At 43.7% G+C, this 14,047-nt stretch overlaps 1 protein-coding gene across 2 annotated transcripts in view; it reads left to right on the top strand.

Moving 5' to 3' along the window:
* RIT2 (Ras like without CAAX 2) overlaps positions 1–14,047 on the top strand; it is a 296,848-nt gene that overhangs the window by 143,143 nt on the left and 139,658 nt on the right. For both annotated transcript variants that reach the window (XM_090037160.1, XM_090037159.1), the window contains one exon: positions 740–931. In XM_090037160.1, the coding sequence (XP_089893286.1) occupies positions 740–931 (192 nt within the window). The remainder of the gene's footprint in view (positions 1–739; positions 932–14,047) is intronic.

Here is a 14,047-nt window from a genome sequence, read left to right as displayed (position 1 = left end):
AGCCGCGCCAGGTAAATAAATAGGACTTCAGACCTGAATCTCATATATTTAAGAAGAAATATTGGAGGCGGGGTGCAGCTCTTCATGCTGCAAGGATGTGGTTGCAGAGAGGTTTAGGTGAGTATACATGATCATTTGGGGTAGGGAGTCAAAAGTGATCATATAGGATTCCTACCTCCTTGCTCCCTTGTGTGCTCTTAGCTAAGAAACAGGTGTGCCTTAACCATGTTGCCTAGAGTGGGGGGCCTGGACTCGATGATCTGCAAGCTCTCTTTCAGCCCCTAACGATCTACGCATCTGTGAATATACGTTAGCCCGGTGGCCATTAGGCTGGGCTGGATCTTTCTTCATGCTATGTTTCTTATGCCATCCAATGTGTTGCTACTCCTGTAGGCTCCAGGATGCAGACATGTTGTGAAAAGACCTAGGAAAAAAAAATGCAGATTGAGGAGTAATAGGGATCTATATAAATAACCTGATATTCTGAGAAGACAGATTGGCTGTGTGCAAGAAAGAAACTGCCTAAGAGAAAATTTGGTGGTGAATTATCCAGGGAAAAGTTGCAGTCTCAGTCCCTGAAGGATGCCTCATTTATTTATTTTTTTTAATCTAAGCACAATTTAAAATAGTAAATAAACAATTTAAATTTACCTTGGAAGAACACTCTCAGCAAGTCCGCTATTTATAGTTGGATTATTTTATTTGCTAAATTATAGAGCATGTCGTTCTTACTCTGCAGGCAGAATTCACAGCCATGAGGGACCAATATATGCGAGGTGGAGAGGGCTTCATTATCTGCTATTCCATCACGGACCGCCAATCTTTTCAGGAGGCAGCAGAGTTTAAGGAGCTCATTTATCGTGTCCGGCACACCTACGACATCCCCTTGGTGCTGGTGGGAAACAAAATAGATCTTGAGGAATTCAGGCAGGTAAGTGAAGTCTCTGCCTGGTGTCTTTTTTTTCCCCTTCATTGCTTCAGGATTTTTTGCAGCAATTCAGTATTATCGAGAATGACTGACACAAACCAGGCCTTAATCACGGAGCAGTGCACCGAGATTTTTAATAAATTAAGGTGTTGACAACTGTGTTCCCTCAGATAACACTTTTTTTTTTATATCCCGAAGGAGCCCAGTTCATTCAGGTTCATGACTAGCAAGTCAGGTTGTTGGTTTTTTTATGCATTTCCTCTTGTAAACGAGTCATGTTATTTGAATTGGACATTGCTGATATGGGAATAGAACAGGTCAGGCATTCTGAAGGAAAGTATCAATTTGTTGAATGCCAAACTTTTGGGGAAAATGGACAGGTTTTAATGAGAGGTTTCTATCTTGTCGAGGATAAAAAGAAATCCTGATCCAAATGAGAAAGAGATGCCTCTGAGTGGAAACACGATGCCTTCAGGGTCAGGGTATTCTCCTTCGGTGTAGAGACTTAAATATAAATTCCTGCGGTGCTTGATTTATGTGAGGAACTGATGTCTATCACATTGCAAATGGGTGCCCTCATCACCATGATATTGGTACTCGAGTGCAGCTCTCTTTTAGGGTCTCTGGAGGATGTTCTAATTTCTTTCTCTGTCTGGTTTGTGTTTTATTTGATTGTTTTTGAACCCCCCACCCCCAAGAATAAACTCCACCCCCCCACAAATACCCCTACATCCTGAAAGATCTTGGTTCAAAAAATGTTCCTATAATGAGAACTGTTTCCATATGGAAACCCCATGATGTGTAGGCAGAGTAGAATTACACTTTAAATGAGCGACATAATTTGGATATAGAACACGTATCCCAGGCTAATAAAGTGCTATCTTCTAGTTCACGAGCATCTGTGCTCACATGATTATCCCTCTCCCTTTCACCACTTGAGCACCGTCACTCCCCTCATGTCTTCCCTTTCTTTCCCTTAGAAAATCAAAAGCAACGTTAAGATGGGAATTAGTTTTGAAGCTCTGATGAGGTGCATTTAAGGAGTTTCACATCTGTTTCCAGACCATTGACTTTCTCCCTAAATCAGACTGTGACAAAACCTTAATGGTGACAATCCAATTGTAGCTTAATGCTCAGCTTGAGACCTTGAAGAACAATATTGTGGTAATGCTTAGTATAATAAAGTAACTCTTGAGGCACAATATACATCAGGTGGGGGAAGGGACATGAATGCCATCTTTCCATTAAGGTAATGCATCATTACATATGGCACAGATGTCAACTTAATGCATTGGATTTGCATATCTACTGTTTTATATAGATCAGGTTTTCAGCAACTCATATACTGTAATTATATTTGTTGTTCATTATGAAGGTTTCTCTCCCAATTATCTCTACAGCTTTTAAGTGGAGGCTTTATTGAAGGTTCATATTTACATTATTTTGGGTGCAGATATGGGCTCATTGTGCTTAGTCCTGCCAAAATTCTCCCTCACCAAGGAAGTTAGTGATTCAAAATATTTAGAGCTAGGCCTGAATCTGAACTTTTATCCAAACATCCTCTTACTGTTGATGGACTTTAGATTCCAGTGTGACTGCTCCCAGTTATATTGCTATTGGGCACAAGCAAAATCTCTTTTCTGCTCTAAATATTACGAATGTTGGGATACAGCTGAGAAATACTGAAGTTTCATACCTCCCTTTAAAAATGTTTTGCCATCAGCTCGTGAAAAACAACCAAATAATAATATCAATGTGGTTGTTTCAAAATCCCTTTGGTTTCGGTTAGGAACTTACACAATCTCATAAATAAACTGATTTGACCATCTGTGCTGTGAATGTTGGTGAAAATGTTATTGCAAATCTCTATCCATGGAAGTTTTTAAGAGCATGTTAGATGCACACTTGTTTCAGATTGGGATGATCCTGCTTTGAGAAGGGGATTGTATTAGTGGTCCCTTCCAGCCCTACTTTTCTAGAATTCTGGGTGATATAATGCGATGTTGCTCTGGAGTATGGAGAGACAGGCATAGTACAGCAAATATTATATCTGTAAGATACAGAGATAAGCTAGTATAACTTCCATACACTCTGTGCTAGGAGTGGTCACTCTCCACATTTGAAAAGGAAACTACAGATGAAATCTCAGACCAATACAGGAAGAGTGCTACTAGGACTACTGTTTTGACATAAGACACAAAAGATGATATTAGTGGTCAATGAACATTCTGGTTAAAAATTTCAAAAGCACCTAAGGAGCTTGGAAGCCTTAACAACATTTTCCAAAATGAGTTTGATTAATTGGGCATGCCTATATGTGCTTTTTTTTTTCTTTTCCCCCAAGGTACAATTAGCCTAAAATTGTGATTTTTAAGGTGCATTAAGGGCGCAGGTCTATCTGTGCACACTCTTAAAATTGCACCTTATAAATCACAATTTTAGGCTAATCATGCCTAAATTTGATACCTGCATTATGCATAAAGCAGGTATCAAATATAAGCGCAAATAGTTAAGGCACCTTAAGGGACATATAGTTGCCTTAAGGTGGCTTAAGACTGTGCATGTTGACAGAGTGGGCTGGAGCCAAGCCCACAGGGCTCCACGCTGCCTCCTGGAGTTGCCAAGACGACATGGCAAGTACTGTTCTCCAAGATGCAGACAGCAGAGCTGGAGTGGCGGTTCCTGCAGCAGTGGCACCTGTTGGTATGTCGACTGACTCGGGACTTAGCACCAAGCTGTGCCGGTGCAGGTCGCACACACTGAAGTAGGAGTGCCTGTCCAAGCCACACACAGCACTGTCCTCCTTGCACTCACGCACACCTGTGTCCTCCACCAGCCCCTTGCCACCTGCCTGGCTGATGCACACCAGCCCCAGGCCACAGTGGGGGCCCTGCACTTCACCAGCACCCTACCGGCTGCAGGGCTCCCCATGGCCTCAGCTCTGGCCCACTCTCCACTGATGCTGGGGAGGCAGAAACATGGGGTAGGGGTTACAGTTGGGGCCAGAGCTGGGTTGCACTGCCCAACTATACAGCCTCAGGCTGGGGGAGGTGGGGCTGTTCTGGGTGCTACACAAGGCAGGCTGCAAATACGTTCACCCAGCAATTCACATTAAGGTGCCTTAAGGTATGCAAGTGTAGATGAGTACATAAATTGCCTTAATGCACCTTTAGGTGCATTCAGTTTAGTTGTGCAGAAATTCCCGGGTAGACATGCCCACTGAGTATGAAAGACAACACTGTTCTGAGACATGCCACACCTGTTCCACACCCCAAATCAGAAGCACTATAGCTGTGACAGGAAAATAATGCACCACAATATGCTAAGAGAAGCATTATTACTACACCTGCATAACGGCACTAGTAGAGCTACATTACTTCCACTTTGGAAGCTGGCATTCATGGACTGAGCACAAAGTGTCTCCACAATGCTTTATTGTACCATATAGACTTACCCTTAGGGCCTTGCTATATGCTCAAATTAAAGCTGGGTAGAAACAACCTATAGAGTTGTGACAGATTTCCAAGCACCAACTTGGCTCTTTTATAGCTGGATAATCATTTTAAACATGTGATAATTGGAAACTCTGTCTAACAAATGTAGGTTGCTTTTAAAATATTACGTTGAGACAGCATCTTTTAAGTCCCCTCTCCCTGCCCCCACTGGGAAAATGCCCCTTTATTAAAACAAAATTGTGTATACAAATGACTGCTTTTATGTCTTTGTACAATATTTTAGGATTTTTTCCCCTCAACATCTTTCATTTGTTGATCATCAACCCCCTCCCCTTTTTTAAATAGGTAAATTTTGGCCCTGCAAAACCAAGGCCACAATAAATTTTAAATGCTTTAATCTAATTTCCTATTCTTGCCACCAGTCATACCTCTAGATACTTTTGAAATAATTTTGCAAAAGAACTATGCTCAGAGGACAAACATGGGTTTTAACACTATTAGATCTATTAGCTACAATTCATACTAATGATCACAAAGTTATTCTGATCCACATGCTAAATATAAGAGGAATATGTGGAGGCATGTTCATTCAGTGGATGGCGTGATAAAACCAGGAACAAGTGACCGAGGTTTGTTTGCACAAAATATACATAATACCTTTGTCACTTGTTCCTATTATGCCTTTAATTGAATGTGTAGTGTGCATGGTGTGCTCCCTGCAGCTGGGAGCCTCATGGACTGATCAGAGCTCCCAGCCACAAGAGTGAAGATTGCCAGTGTAGGGGGAGCCAGGGATCATGATGACATGATGGGATCTGATGGTACATCACTCACTTATACCTCCTGCCATGTACATGTGGCATTGCAGGAAACACGATTATTGGGCTGATGTAGCAGATCCCATTCCCTTAAAAAAAAAAATATCTGCTAGTGGTCATGGGTTTTACTCAGTGTAACATCACAACATGATACAGGAGGGAAAGAAGCATTAGATGGCTGAAATTTGCTGGCTTAGGCCTTAGTCCAGTAAAGTAGTTAAGTATGGGCCCAGTGGGCTCCAGGGAGACTGTATCTGCGTAAGTCTGACATATCACTCCCTGTATAAGGAATGGACACTGCCAAAATGTGTAGTGGTGAATTTGCATATGCTTAAAGTCAGGAACATGTTAAATAGGCTTGCTGAAGTGGAATCTTAATCCTGTCCATGGAGCTATATACTACAACCATGGCTGTGTTAAAATGGTTGTATAGAGAGGAATGAAGTGTAGCCTCTGCTGACTATACCCAGCAATGAAATCCATCCCTTCACTCAAATGAAGAACAGCTATGGTTTAACAATGCCAAGCAGTATGACAAAACCTACTAGAGCAGATAATGAGGAAGACAGAGGTACCCAATTAAAACTACTGGGAGAATTTTAGGTAGGCAGAATGCAATTAACCAAACTGAAGTTTGTCCAGGGCACTGGGGCAAACACCGCCACTTTTGCTGATGTCTTTTTTTCCCCATTCTCAAGTAATTAAAAATACCGTAATATTACTCAGTGTTTGGAAATGTACATTAATGTTTTCTGGCATTTGGTTCCATTTAACAACACTTTCCTAACACTCAAACAGGCTATAGGAGCTGGGTCAGACAAAGCCAGTATTTGAAATGCAATCCTCTACCTAATGCAATTAATGATGTAAGTTGCCTGCCTCAAACCTATCAACGGTGCCACAAGAACAAAACTGATATGCAATTAAGATTAACCATAAAGGCAACACTATTAAAAATGAACCTTGTTATTTTGAAATAGTGGTTTTTTTTTTCTTTTCTGATGGTCTCGGTGAAAGTATTATTGTTGTTTGTGGCTATGTCTTGTCACTGTTAAATGAGTCTCATTACAGTCCCTAGGAACATTGCTTTGTATGTATTCCTCCTTGTAACAAATTGGTATTTTAAGATCTTAAAGAATAAACCCTTTGCGTTACTATGTTGTGAGTTCAGCAGCAACACTCCTGGGTTGAACTAACAGTTATTTATTGTTATAATTCTCTGGAATCATATCCAGGTGCATCTTAACGATTGCCCTCAATATATGTATGCAAAACTTATTCTTGCTCTGTCTCTGACTTGACCCAGTCCAGTGCTGTTGAGAGAGAGAAACTGGCTCCTCGTGGCAGAGGCAATGGAGTCCCCAGTGCTGCAAAACTGCCACAAGCAAACTGACCCCTGCAGCATTGAACACAAGGGCTTTGGCCTTGAAGGGACAGTGGCTAGGAAACCACAATAACACATCACTTGTGTTTTTCTCTGAATACCACGAACATCTGACTGGAAAACAAACTCACAAGTTCCTGAGTTGCTGTGTTCTTATACACGGTTATCTCACAGTTCTCAAGCCCTGTTTCATTGTTAGTATCGCCATCATCCTTACACAGCAAAGAAAGCAGATGCCTTATTTAAGGGTTTGATCCCATAGCCCCATTTTAATTCATTAAAGCACTTAAGGACATGCTTAACTTGAAGACTATGAGAATATCACATCAAAGCTGTTAAACCACACAGCGGCTTAGAATTAAACACGCGTTTACATGCCTTGTTGGATCAGATTAAAGACTGGAACTTTATAGCATGACTTCCAAAGGTACTTAAACACTCAGAGAAGCAGAGAAGGTTTTTAGAAGCAAATGACCAAATTAGGTGTTTCTTTCTCATTGATTACAATGGTATTTAGGCACCTAACTCAGGTCGCCTATGTTCAAGACAAATGCATCGCCTACCAGGCATTACGGCCACCACCTTCATTCTGAATCTGTAAACAAGAGTTCAGTATATAGTAATCTCAGAGGTGTGACTACATGTTACGAGTTGGCAGTGAATGGAGAGACATAATGGATAGCTTGAGAAGGTAGGAAGTACAGCACACTCCTGTACTTCAGCAGCTCTCTTGGGCTACGTCTGCGGGTCTCTGGGCTTTTGCATCACCCTTTGGAGGCACTTTATACGCTTCCTTTTCTGCAGAGAAGGCTCAGAAACATAAATCTGTTTTCCTTCAGGCACCTTCAAAGTCTCTCCTTTGGCTCTGTGGGGGATCTGGATGCCTAGCTATTTCATTTTAATCTCTCTTCTAAGCCAGAAGCTCAAAAGTTAAGTGTTATCCTGCCTAAGCCTAGGCACATACTGAAAAAATATGGATACTGCCCCTGGTCCCAGAACAGAATCAACAACTCTGCACCAGGCTCTTAGTATCAGCTCTTCTATACAATATATGGGAAAGGAACTACCTCAAGTCAGCCAATGGGAAACACTAAAAACAGGCTGTGCCTTTATCCTACCCTTCTGCTCTTCCTAGAGATGCCTTCCTCCATTGGGAATACATAGCTTGGACCACTCCAAGATTTCACTCCCCACTCTAGGGCCTTTTATATATTTAATCCAAAACTTGTTTAAGGCAAAATACAGGACAATAAATGCCTAATTAGATACCAATTTAATTCCAGTTGACTTGTTATAATTATGTCATTAGATTAATAAAGATAGCCTTTGCATGCCTTTTAAATGTCATTAGATTATTAGAGACATTGAAGGCCAGATTCTCAGCTGGTATAACTTGGCACAGATGCATGTGTTTCACTGCAGCTTTGCCAATTTGTACCAGCAGAGGATCTGGCTCTTAAAGAGGTTCAAAAGCCAGGTAATAGATAAATATTTAATTAATCTAATTAAAACAGATTAATCCTTTAAAAAGATATAATAAACAAGTGGTACCATTTGAACATAGATTAAGTGCCTTATTAAGTCTAAATTGCATTTAATTAATTAATTTAAAACACATTTAGAAATAAGGCACTGTAATGTTGTTGAAAGCTGTCAGATTAATACTTAAGGAAGATTGAAGAACGTGCCCAGAGCAGACTGCATCTATCAGCCCTCTGAACGTGAACCCCAGCCATACTGTGGGTAACCCCGCTGTGAGTTTTCCTCTTCATTGTTGCTTAGATCTGCACTGGAGAGAATAGCAGTAGGGTCACAAGGGCAGATCGTGCTTTATTCAGTCTTTGGCCTCTGTGGGAAGCCTGTCAGCCAAGGTGCTGGTTTTTCTAAGGCAGTGCTAGACCTGCCATGAGTTATGCACTTGTTTACTTTTCCACACATGAGTAATCTCATTGGCTGCAGACGTAAATCTTCAGAGGATCAGTGCCTGTGATTATACCACTCCTTCCTTTTCCACCAGGAATATATGAGAGCGCTCATTTAAACTGAGCAGTGGCTCAGCTCCTGATGGGTAAATGAGGCACCTAAGCAGGATTTAGGCCGAACTGAGCCATGGAATGATCCAAAATTTGCCCAGTCTAGTAGCTGCAGAACTCATGAGGTATCTAAATTGTTGGTGTGCAACTGTCTCCCCCCCATCTCGTATATAGCAATCTTGTGGTTACAGCACCCATCCTAGAAAGGATGCTGAATTTTCATTTCAACCTAGGAGAACTTTTACAATCTCCGCTCTCTCCTATGCCTGGTGAAGGGTGAGAGTGCCCGAAAGCTTGCAAATATATAAAATAATTTGTTTGTAACTGTCTAGCTGATATAGTAAAAAATATCACCTCTTCCTTGAGTTTTGATTCTTTTTGCCTCTAGACCAGGGGCGGGCAATTATTTTGGACGCAGGGCTGCTTACTGAGTTCTGGCAAACCATCGAGGGCCGCATGACAGACAGCCAGGGACGTATAAATATTTATTTTCTACATTTTTTAGGGGCCCTGCGGGATGGTTAGAAAGGCCTGGTAGGGCACATCTCGCCCACGGGTTGCATGTTGCCCACCCCTGCTCTAGACCAATATGGTAGGCCTATGTGAAGTGGCTAGTATTCGTTTCGGATTTGAATTAGGCCAATTCGGGGGAGAGTGACGAATCTCTGAATCACACAGGCCCATCCCCCGCCCACTCTCTCAGCCCAGCAATGGCTGCCCCGCCCACCCCAGCTTCCGGCACTTTGGGGGGGAAAAAAGCCCCCACTCACTGTGTGATGCCGGGTGGGGGATGATCCCTGCTGCCCCCCACAGCCCCATGCTGCATGGGGGGTTCTGTACAAATCCCCCAACCTCCCCCACTGTCCGAGCCCCAGCCCTTTAAGTAACCCCCCACCAAACCCCTGAACTCATCTGTTCCTGCCCAGTGGGGGCAATCCCTGCTTCCCCCCCACTTCCCCATGCTGTGTAGGGGCTTTTCCATTAGCCCCTCAAAGTCCCAAGGCTGCTGAGCCCAAGTTTTTTCTGTTTTTTTTTTTTCTTAAAGCACTGCAACTGGGGCAGATGGGAGGGCTGGGGAAGAGGGGTAGGGGTTGGGGGGCTCATGGCAGAGCCCCCCACACAGTGTGGGGCAGTGGGGGGCAGCAGGGATTGCTCCCCCAATGGGCAGCACCCAGTGAGTAGGGGCTTTTTTTTTAAGCACCCGGAGCTGGGGTGGGTGGGACAGCCATGAGTGGGGATGGGGAAGCAAGCACAAGTTTGGGGGGCTGGGGGAGCAGGCAGGGGCTGAGGCTTGGCAGGGGTCTCCTCATGCCCCCCCTCCTCCAACCCCTACCCCCCCACCCCCTACTTACTAGCTCCCTGCTGCAGATCCCTGCCCAAATCATTGAAGCTCCCTGAATTTTTTCCAAATTGATTCAGAGAGCTTCACATCAATTCAGACCTTTTTACTGGTCTCCTGATTCAATTTGGATGTGGAGTTTTGGCCACCAAATCTCCTCTGAATCAAGTCAGCACCCAAAGCTTCGCACAGTCCTACAATACGGCTATAACCTGGATTCCGTCTGTCCTAGGCCCTTTTGTGTTCAGGGAATCTAAACCTACACCTAATGATTTCATAGTATCTGATAAAGTAGGACATTGCCTATGAAAGCTCATGACTCTGAACAATTTAGTCTATAACATGGCACCCTTCCTTTCCTTCTGCTTCTTAGAAGAATCATGTAATATTCTGTAATATTCTGATGTGGGTAAAGAGAAGGCACATTTTAAACCCTCATGTTGGAGTTGTTGATTATTATTATTATTATTATTATTATTATTTATAGGGACTTTCTAATGCAAAAACAATCCAGGGAGTTCATTCAGTGGTGTGGGGTGGGGGAAGGGAGGAATCTTCTGTGTTTTAGGAGCTGATGAGAGGTCCTGATGCAGGGGACTAGCATACATGTGTAGAGTAGTATTGGAGCCTGTACATCCCTCTATTACTATCTCATGTTTCTACGTTATCATTCTGCATGCCACTCTGGCAGGGACTCTAAGAACATTACAGCAGGCAGGGCTGGAGGGGCTTTTTCTTCTGCTGCTTCTTTTTCTTCTCTTTCTTTTTCCTGGCAGACTGTTTTGAAGACTTAACTGCTGAACGGTTGCATTGTAACAAATTAAACACATTTCTGAGTAGTAGTTCCTCTCCTCTTTTAAACCAGTTACAGATTAGTTTTGTCCACAGCCTAATCTCCCATTTTAAGATATGTTATCTGTTGTCCTAAGTATCCTTGTAGTCTTTCCCTGCACCTCTTCCAGTTTGATTATTTTTAAAATATAGAATAATATCAGGCATGTCTACATGAAATGCTTTATATGAGATTAGAGTTAATTACTGGGCAGTAAGCATCACCGTGTACATGTGGAGATGCTTACTAAACAGTAACTTATTCCAGTCATGAGTGAATTTGCTACCTGTAAATGCAAACAGCAAATTTACTCATGATTACTTACTGTGTTGTATGGCACATGTAGATGGCTGACTGGGAGCAAACTTCCTCTCAGTCAGGTGGGCAGCAGGGGGAGGGAGATTGTTCCTGCCCATGCTGCAATGCCCCAGCAGGAGGCAGCTCCCAGGGGCAGGGAGCAATGTCTCCATGCCCAGGCCCCACAACCTGATCATGATGGTGGAGTGGGGGCTGGGGAATGTGTTCCCAGCCACACCTCCATAATCATGGAGCTGGACTGGGAGCAAGCTGTAGAGCTGGGAACACGCTGGAAGCTGGGAACAGCTGTCAAGCTTCCCAGCCCCCACCCTGCAATCACAGCACAGGGGCTGGAATTGTCCTGGTCAGGGCCCGATCCCATCCCTGAGCCCCAATCCGGCGGTCGAGCCACAGGGCATGAAAAGAGCTGCAGGGGAGGGGCACCTAGCTGCTGCATCAGCAGATCAGGCAGGGGGCTGAGACTTCTCCCTCCCCTGAAGTTCTTTCCAAGCCCCCTGCCCCCAGTTGGGGAGCTGGGGTCAGGAGCTCCCTGTTGCTGGGAGAGGGGGACACTGTCCTCACCTGGACTCTGGTGATGGAGCTTGCCCCAGCAGCAGGCAGCCCCCCAGGGGCATGGAACAATCTCCCAGCCTCTGCCAGGAGACAACTGTCTCCTGGCCCCAAGCTCCCTGCCAGCCCGTGGGCTAGCAACCAGGGGGGAGCCTAGAGCTCCTTCTGGCTGCTGCAGGAGGCCAGTGCAGGGCCAGAGGTGGGTGGAAGCAGTTGATGCCATGAGTGTAGATCTGTTCCCACCTCCCTGCACATGTAGATGCCTCCCTGGAGTGGATTTACTCTGAAGTAAACCCACCCTGGAGCAAATGCATGTGTAAATGCACCCACTGTGTAGAGTTCTGGTCATCTGAATGGGGCTTTACCAGTGGCTTGTATGAGGGTACTAATATCCCCTGTTTCTACTAAAAATGCCATTAGTGTTCTTGTAAATCTTGCTTCTCAGTCCTGTAACTGGAACTATGCACTAGACTGTTTCCAATCTATCCACATCCTTCTTGAAGGTGGGACGCGGGGCAGCAAAACAGGACACAGGACTCCAGATGAGGCCCCTTCAGTGCTAAACAGTGTGGAAGAATCACTTCCTTTGATTTGCAAATGACCCCTGTTCATACAACTGAGTAGACTGTTGGGGTTTTTTGCAACAAGGACACACTGTTGGCTCATATTCAGCTTGTGGCCCACTGTAACCCTCAGGTCCTTCTCTGCAGTACTTCAGCCTACTCAGTCATTCCTCTGTCTGTATGTGTACATGCAGTTATTCTTCCCCAAGTGCCAAATGTTGAACTTGCCCTTCTTGAATCTCTACCTGATTGGGGAGTGTAAGTCCAGTATATCCAGCTCATTCTGGTTCATAATCCTACTCTCTGGAGTATCTGCAACTCTACCCACCCAACTTGGTGTCATCCTCAGCTTGCCTCTGTTTCAATCATTAATGAAGATGTTAATATTAGACACAAGACAGAGGCCTGAGGAGTCTCACTTGATACCACCTCCTAACTACATATTGGACCAGTGTTGAGTATGACGATCCAACTCTCTCAGAAGTCAGTTATCCTGTCATAGAAGGATATTCCACTGGTACAGCCTGATGTTCCTTAGATAAAACCACATTACAGTTTGCCCCATTTTCTGTTTATCTCCATGCCCCTGATTAAACTTCTTCTCCTTTACTCTCCTTTAAATATCAGTTCTAGGACCTCACTTCCTATCCAGGTAAAATAAATGGGCTTTCTCTTTCCTGGCCTTTTTTATTTAAGACAGGCACCAAATTTTTATGGTCCAATTACAGGTTGCTATTCCAAATTTAACATTAATTGAGGCTCTGTGTTAAAGCAGTTGTTGTTTCATGTGCTAATCCTTTCAGTATTTGAGAAGGAAGATTGTCCAGGCCCTCCTGTTTTGTCACAGGAAGCATTCAAAGCTCCAGTTCCACCACAAGTATGACACTTTTCATTGTGGTGTGTTCATTCCCTTTAGTTATACAGCCATTGTTTTCACATACAACGTTGTCCTTATTGAAGACTGAGACAAAGTGTTCATTTAATACTTGGGCCATATCTAGTTTATTCTTAATTTCTACCGTATCTTTATTGTAAAGATATTTCTTCCATGCTTGTTCTCTTTTTATTTGATTGAAGAATGGGGGTGTTTTGGGGGGGTTTTTGCTTTAATTTTCTTTGCATGGTGAATATAGGTAAGTTTTGGCCAGTCTTAGTTCATTTTTGTGCTTTTTGATCTCTGAAAGACATCTCTCATTACTGATAAATTTCTCTTATTTCTTATATGGACACATGTTCATTTGAGTCATATCACAAGGGCAGTAGCTGTCATGTTCTAATTGTTACATGTAGACAAGCCAGGACTGAAACAAATTGACCAAAACCACTTCAACCACCATCTTTACCTTTATGTCTACCTTAATCATAGTTTCATAGTAGTTTCATAGCAGTTTCATGGTAGGTTCAGGAGGGACCTGAACAGATCATATTGCCTGACCCTCTGCCACAGGCAGAAATGAATGCTGGGTTCACAAGACCCTAGACGGGTGATTATCTAACCTCTTTTTGAATTTACCCAAGGTAGGGCTGAGGACCACTTCCCTAGGAACTTGCTTCCCGATTTTGACCACCCTAACTGTAAAATATTGCCTCCTGATCTCTAACCGTAACATATTCTCTATCAGCTTATTACCATTGTTCCTCGTCACCCCAGGTGGTGCTGGGGAGAAATAGGCTCTACCTATTTGCTGTTGATCTCCCCGATGAATTTGTAGGCAGCCACCAGGTCCCCCCTCAGCCGCCTCTTGCTGAGGCTGAACAGGTTCAGGTCCCTCAGTCTCTCCTCGCAGGGCCTGTCCTGCTGCCCTCTCACCACCGCTCTGAAGTTGCC

The sequence above is a fragment of the Crocodylus siamensis genome, chromosome 3 (genome assembly GCF_052110815.1).
Source record: "Crocodylus siamensis isolate JL-2025a chromosome 3, ASM5211081v1, whole genome shotgun sequence".
NCBI lineage: Eukaryota > Metazoa > Chordata > Crocodylia > Crocodylidae > Crocodylus > Crocodylus siamensis.
Note: the sequence above shows the minus strand (reverse complement) of the source record. Positions and strands in the feature narration are given on the sequence as shown.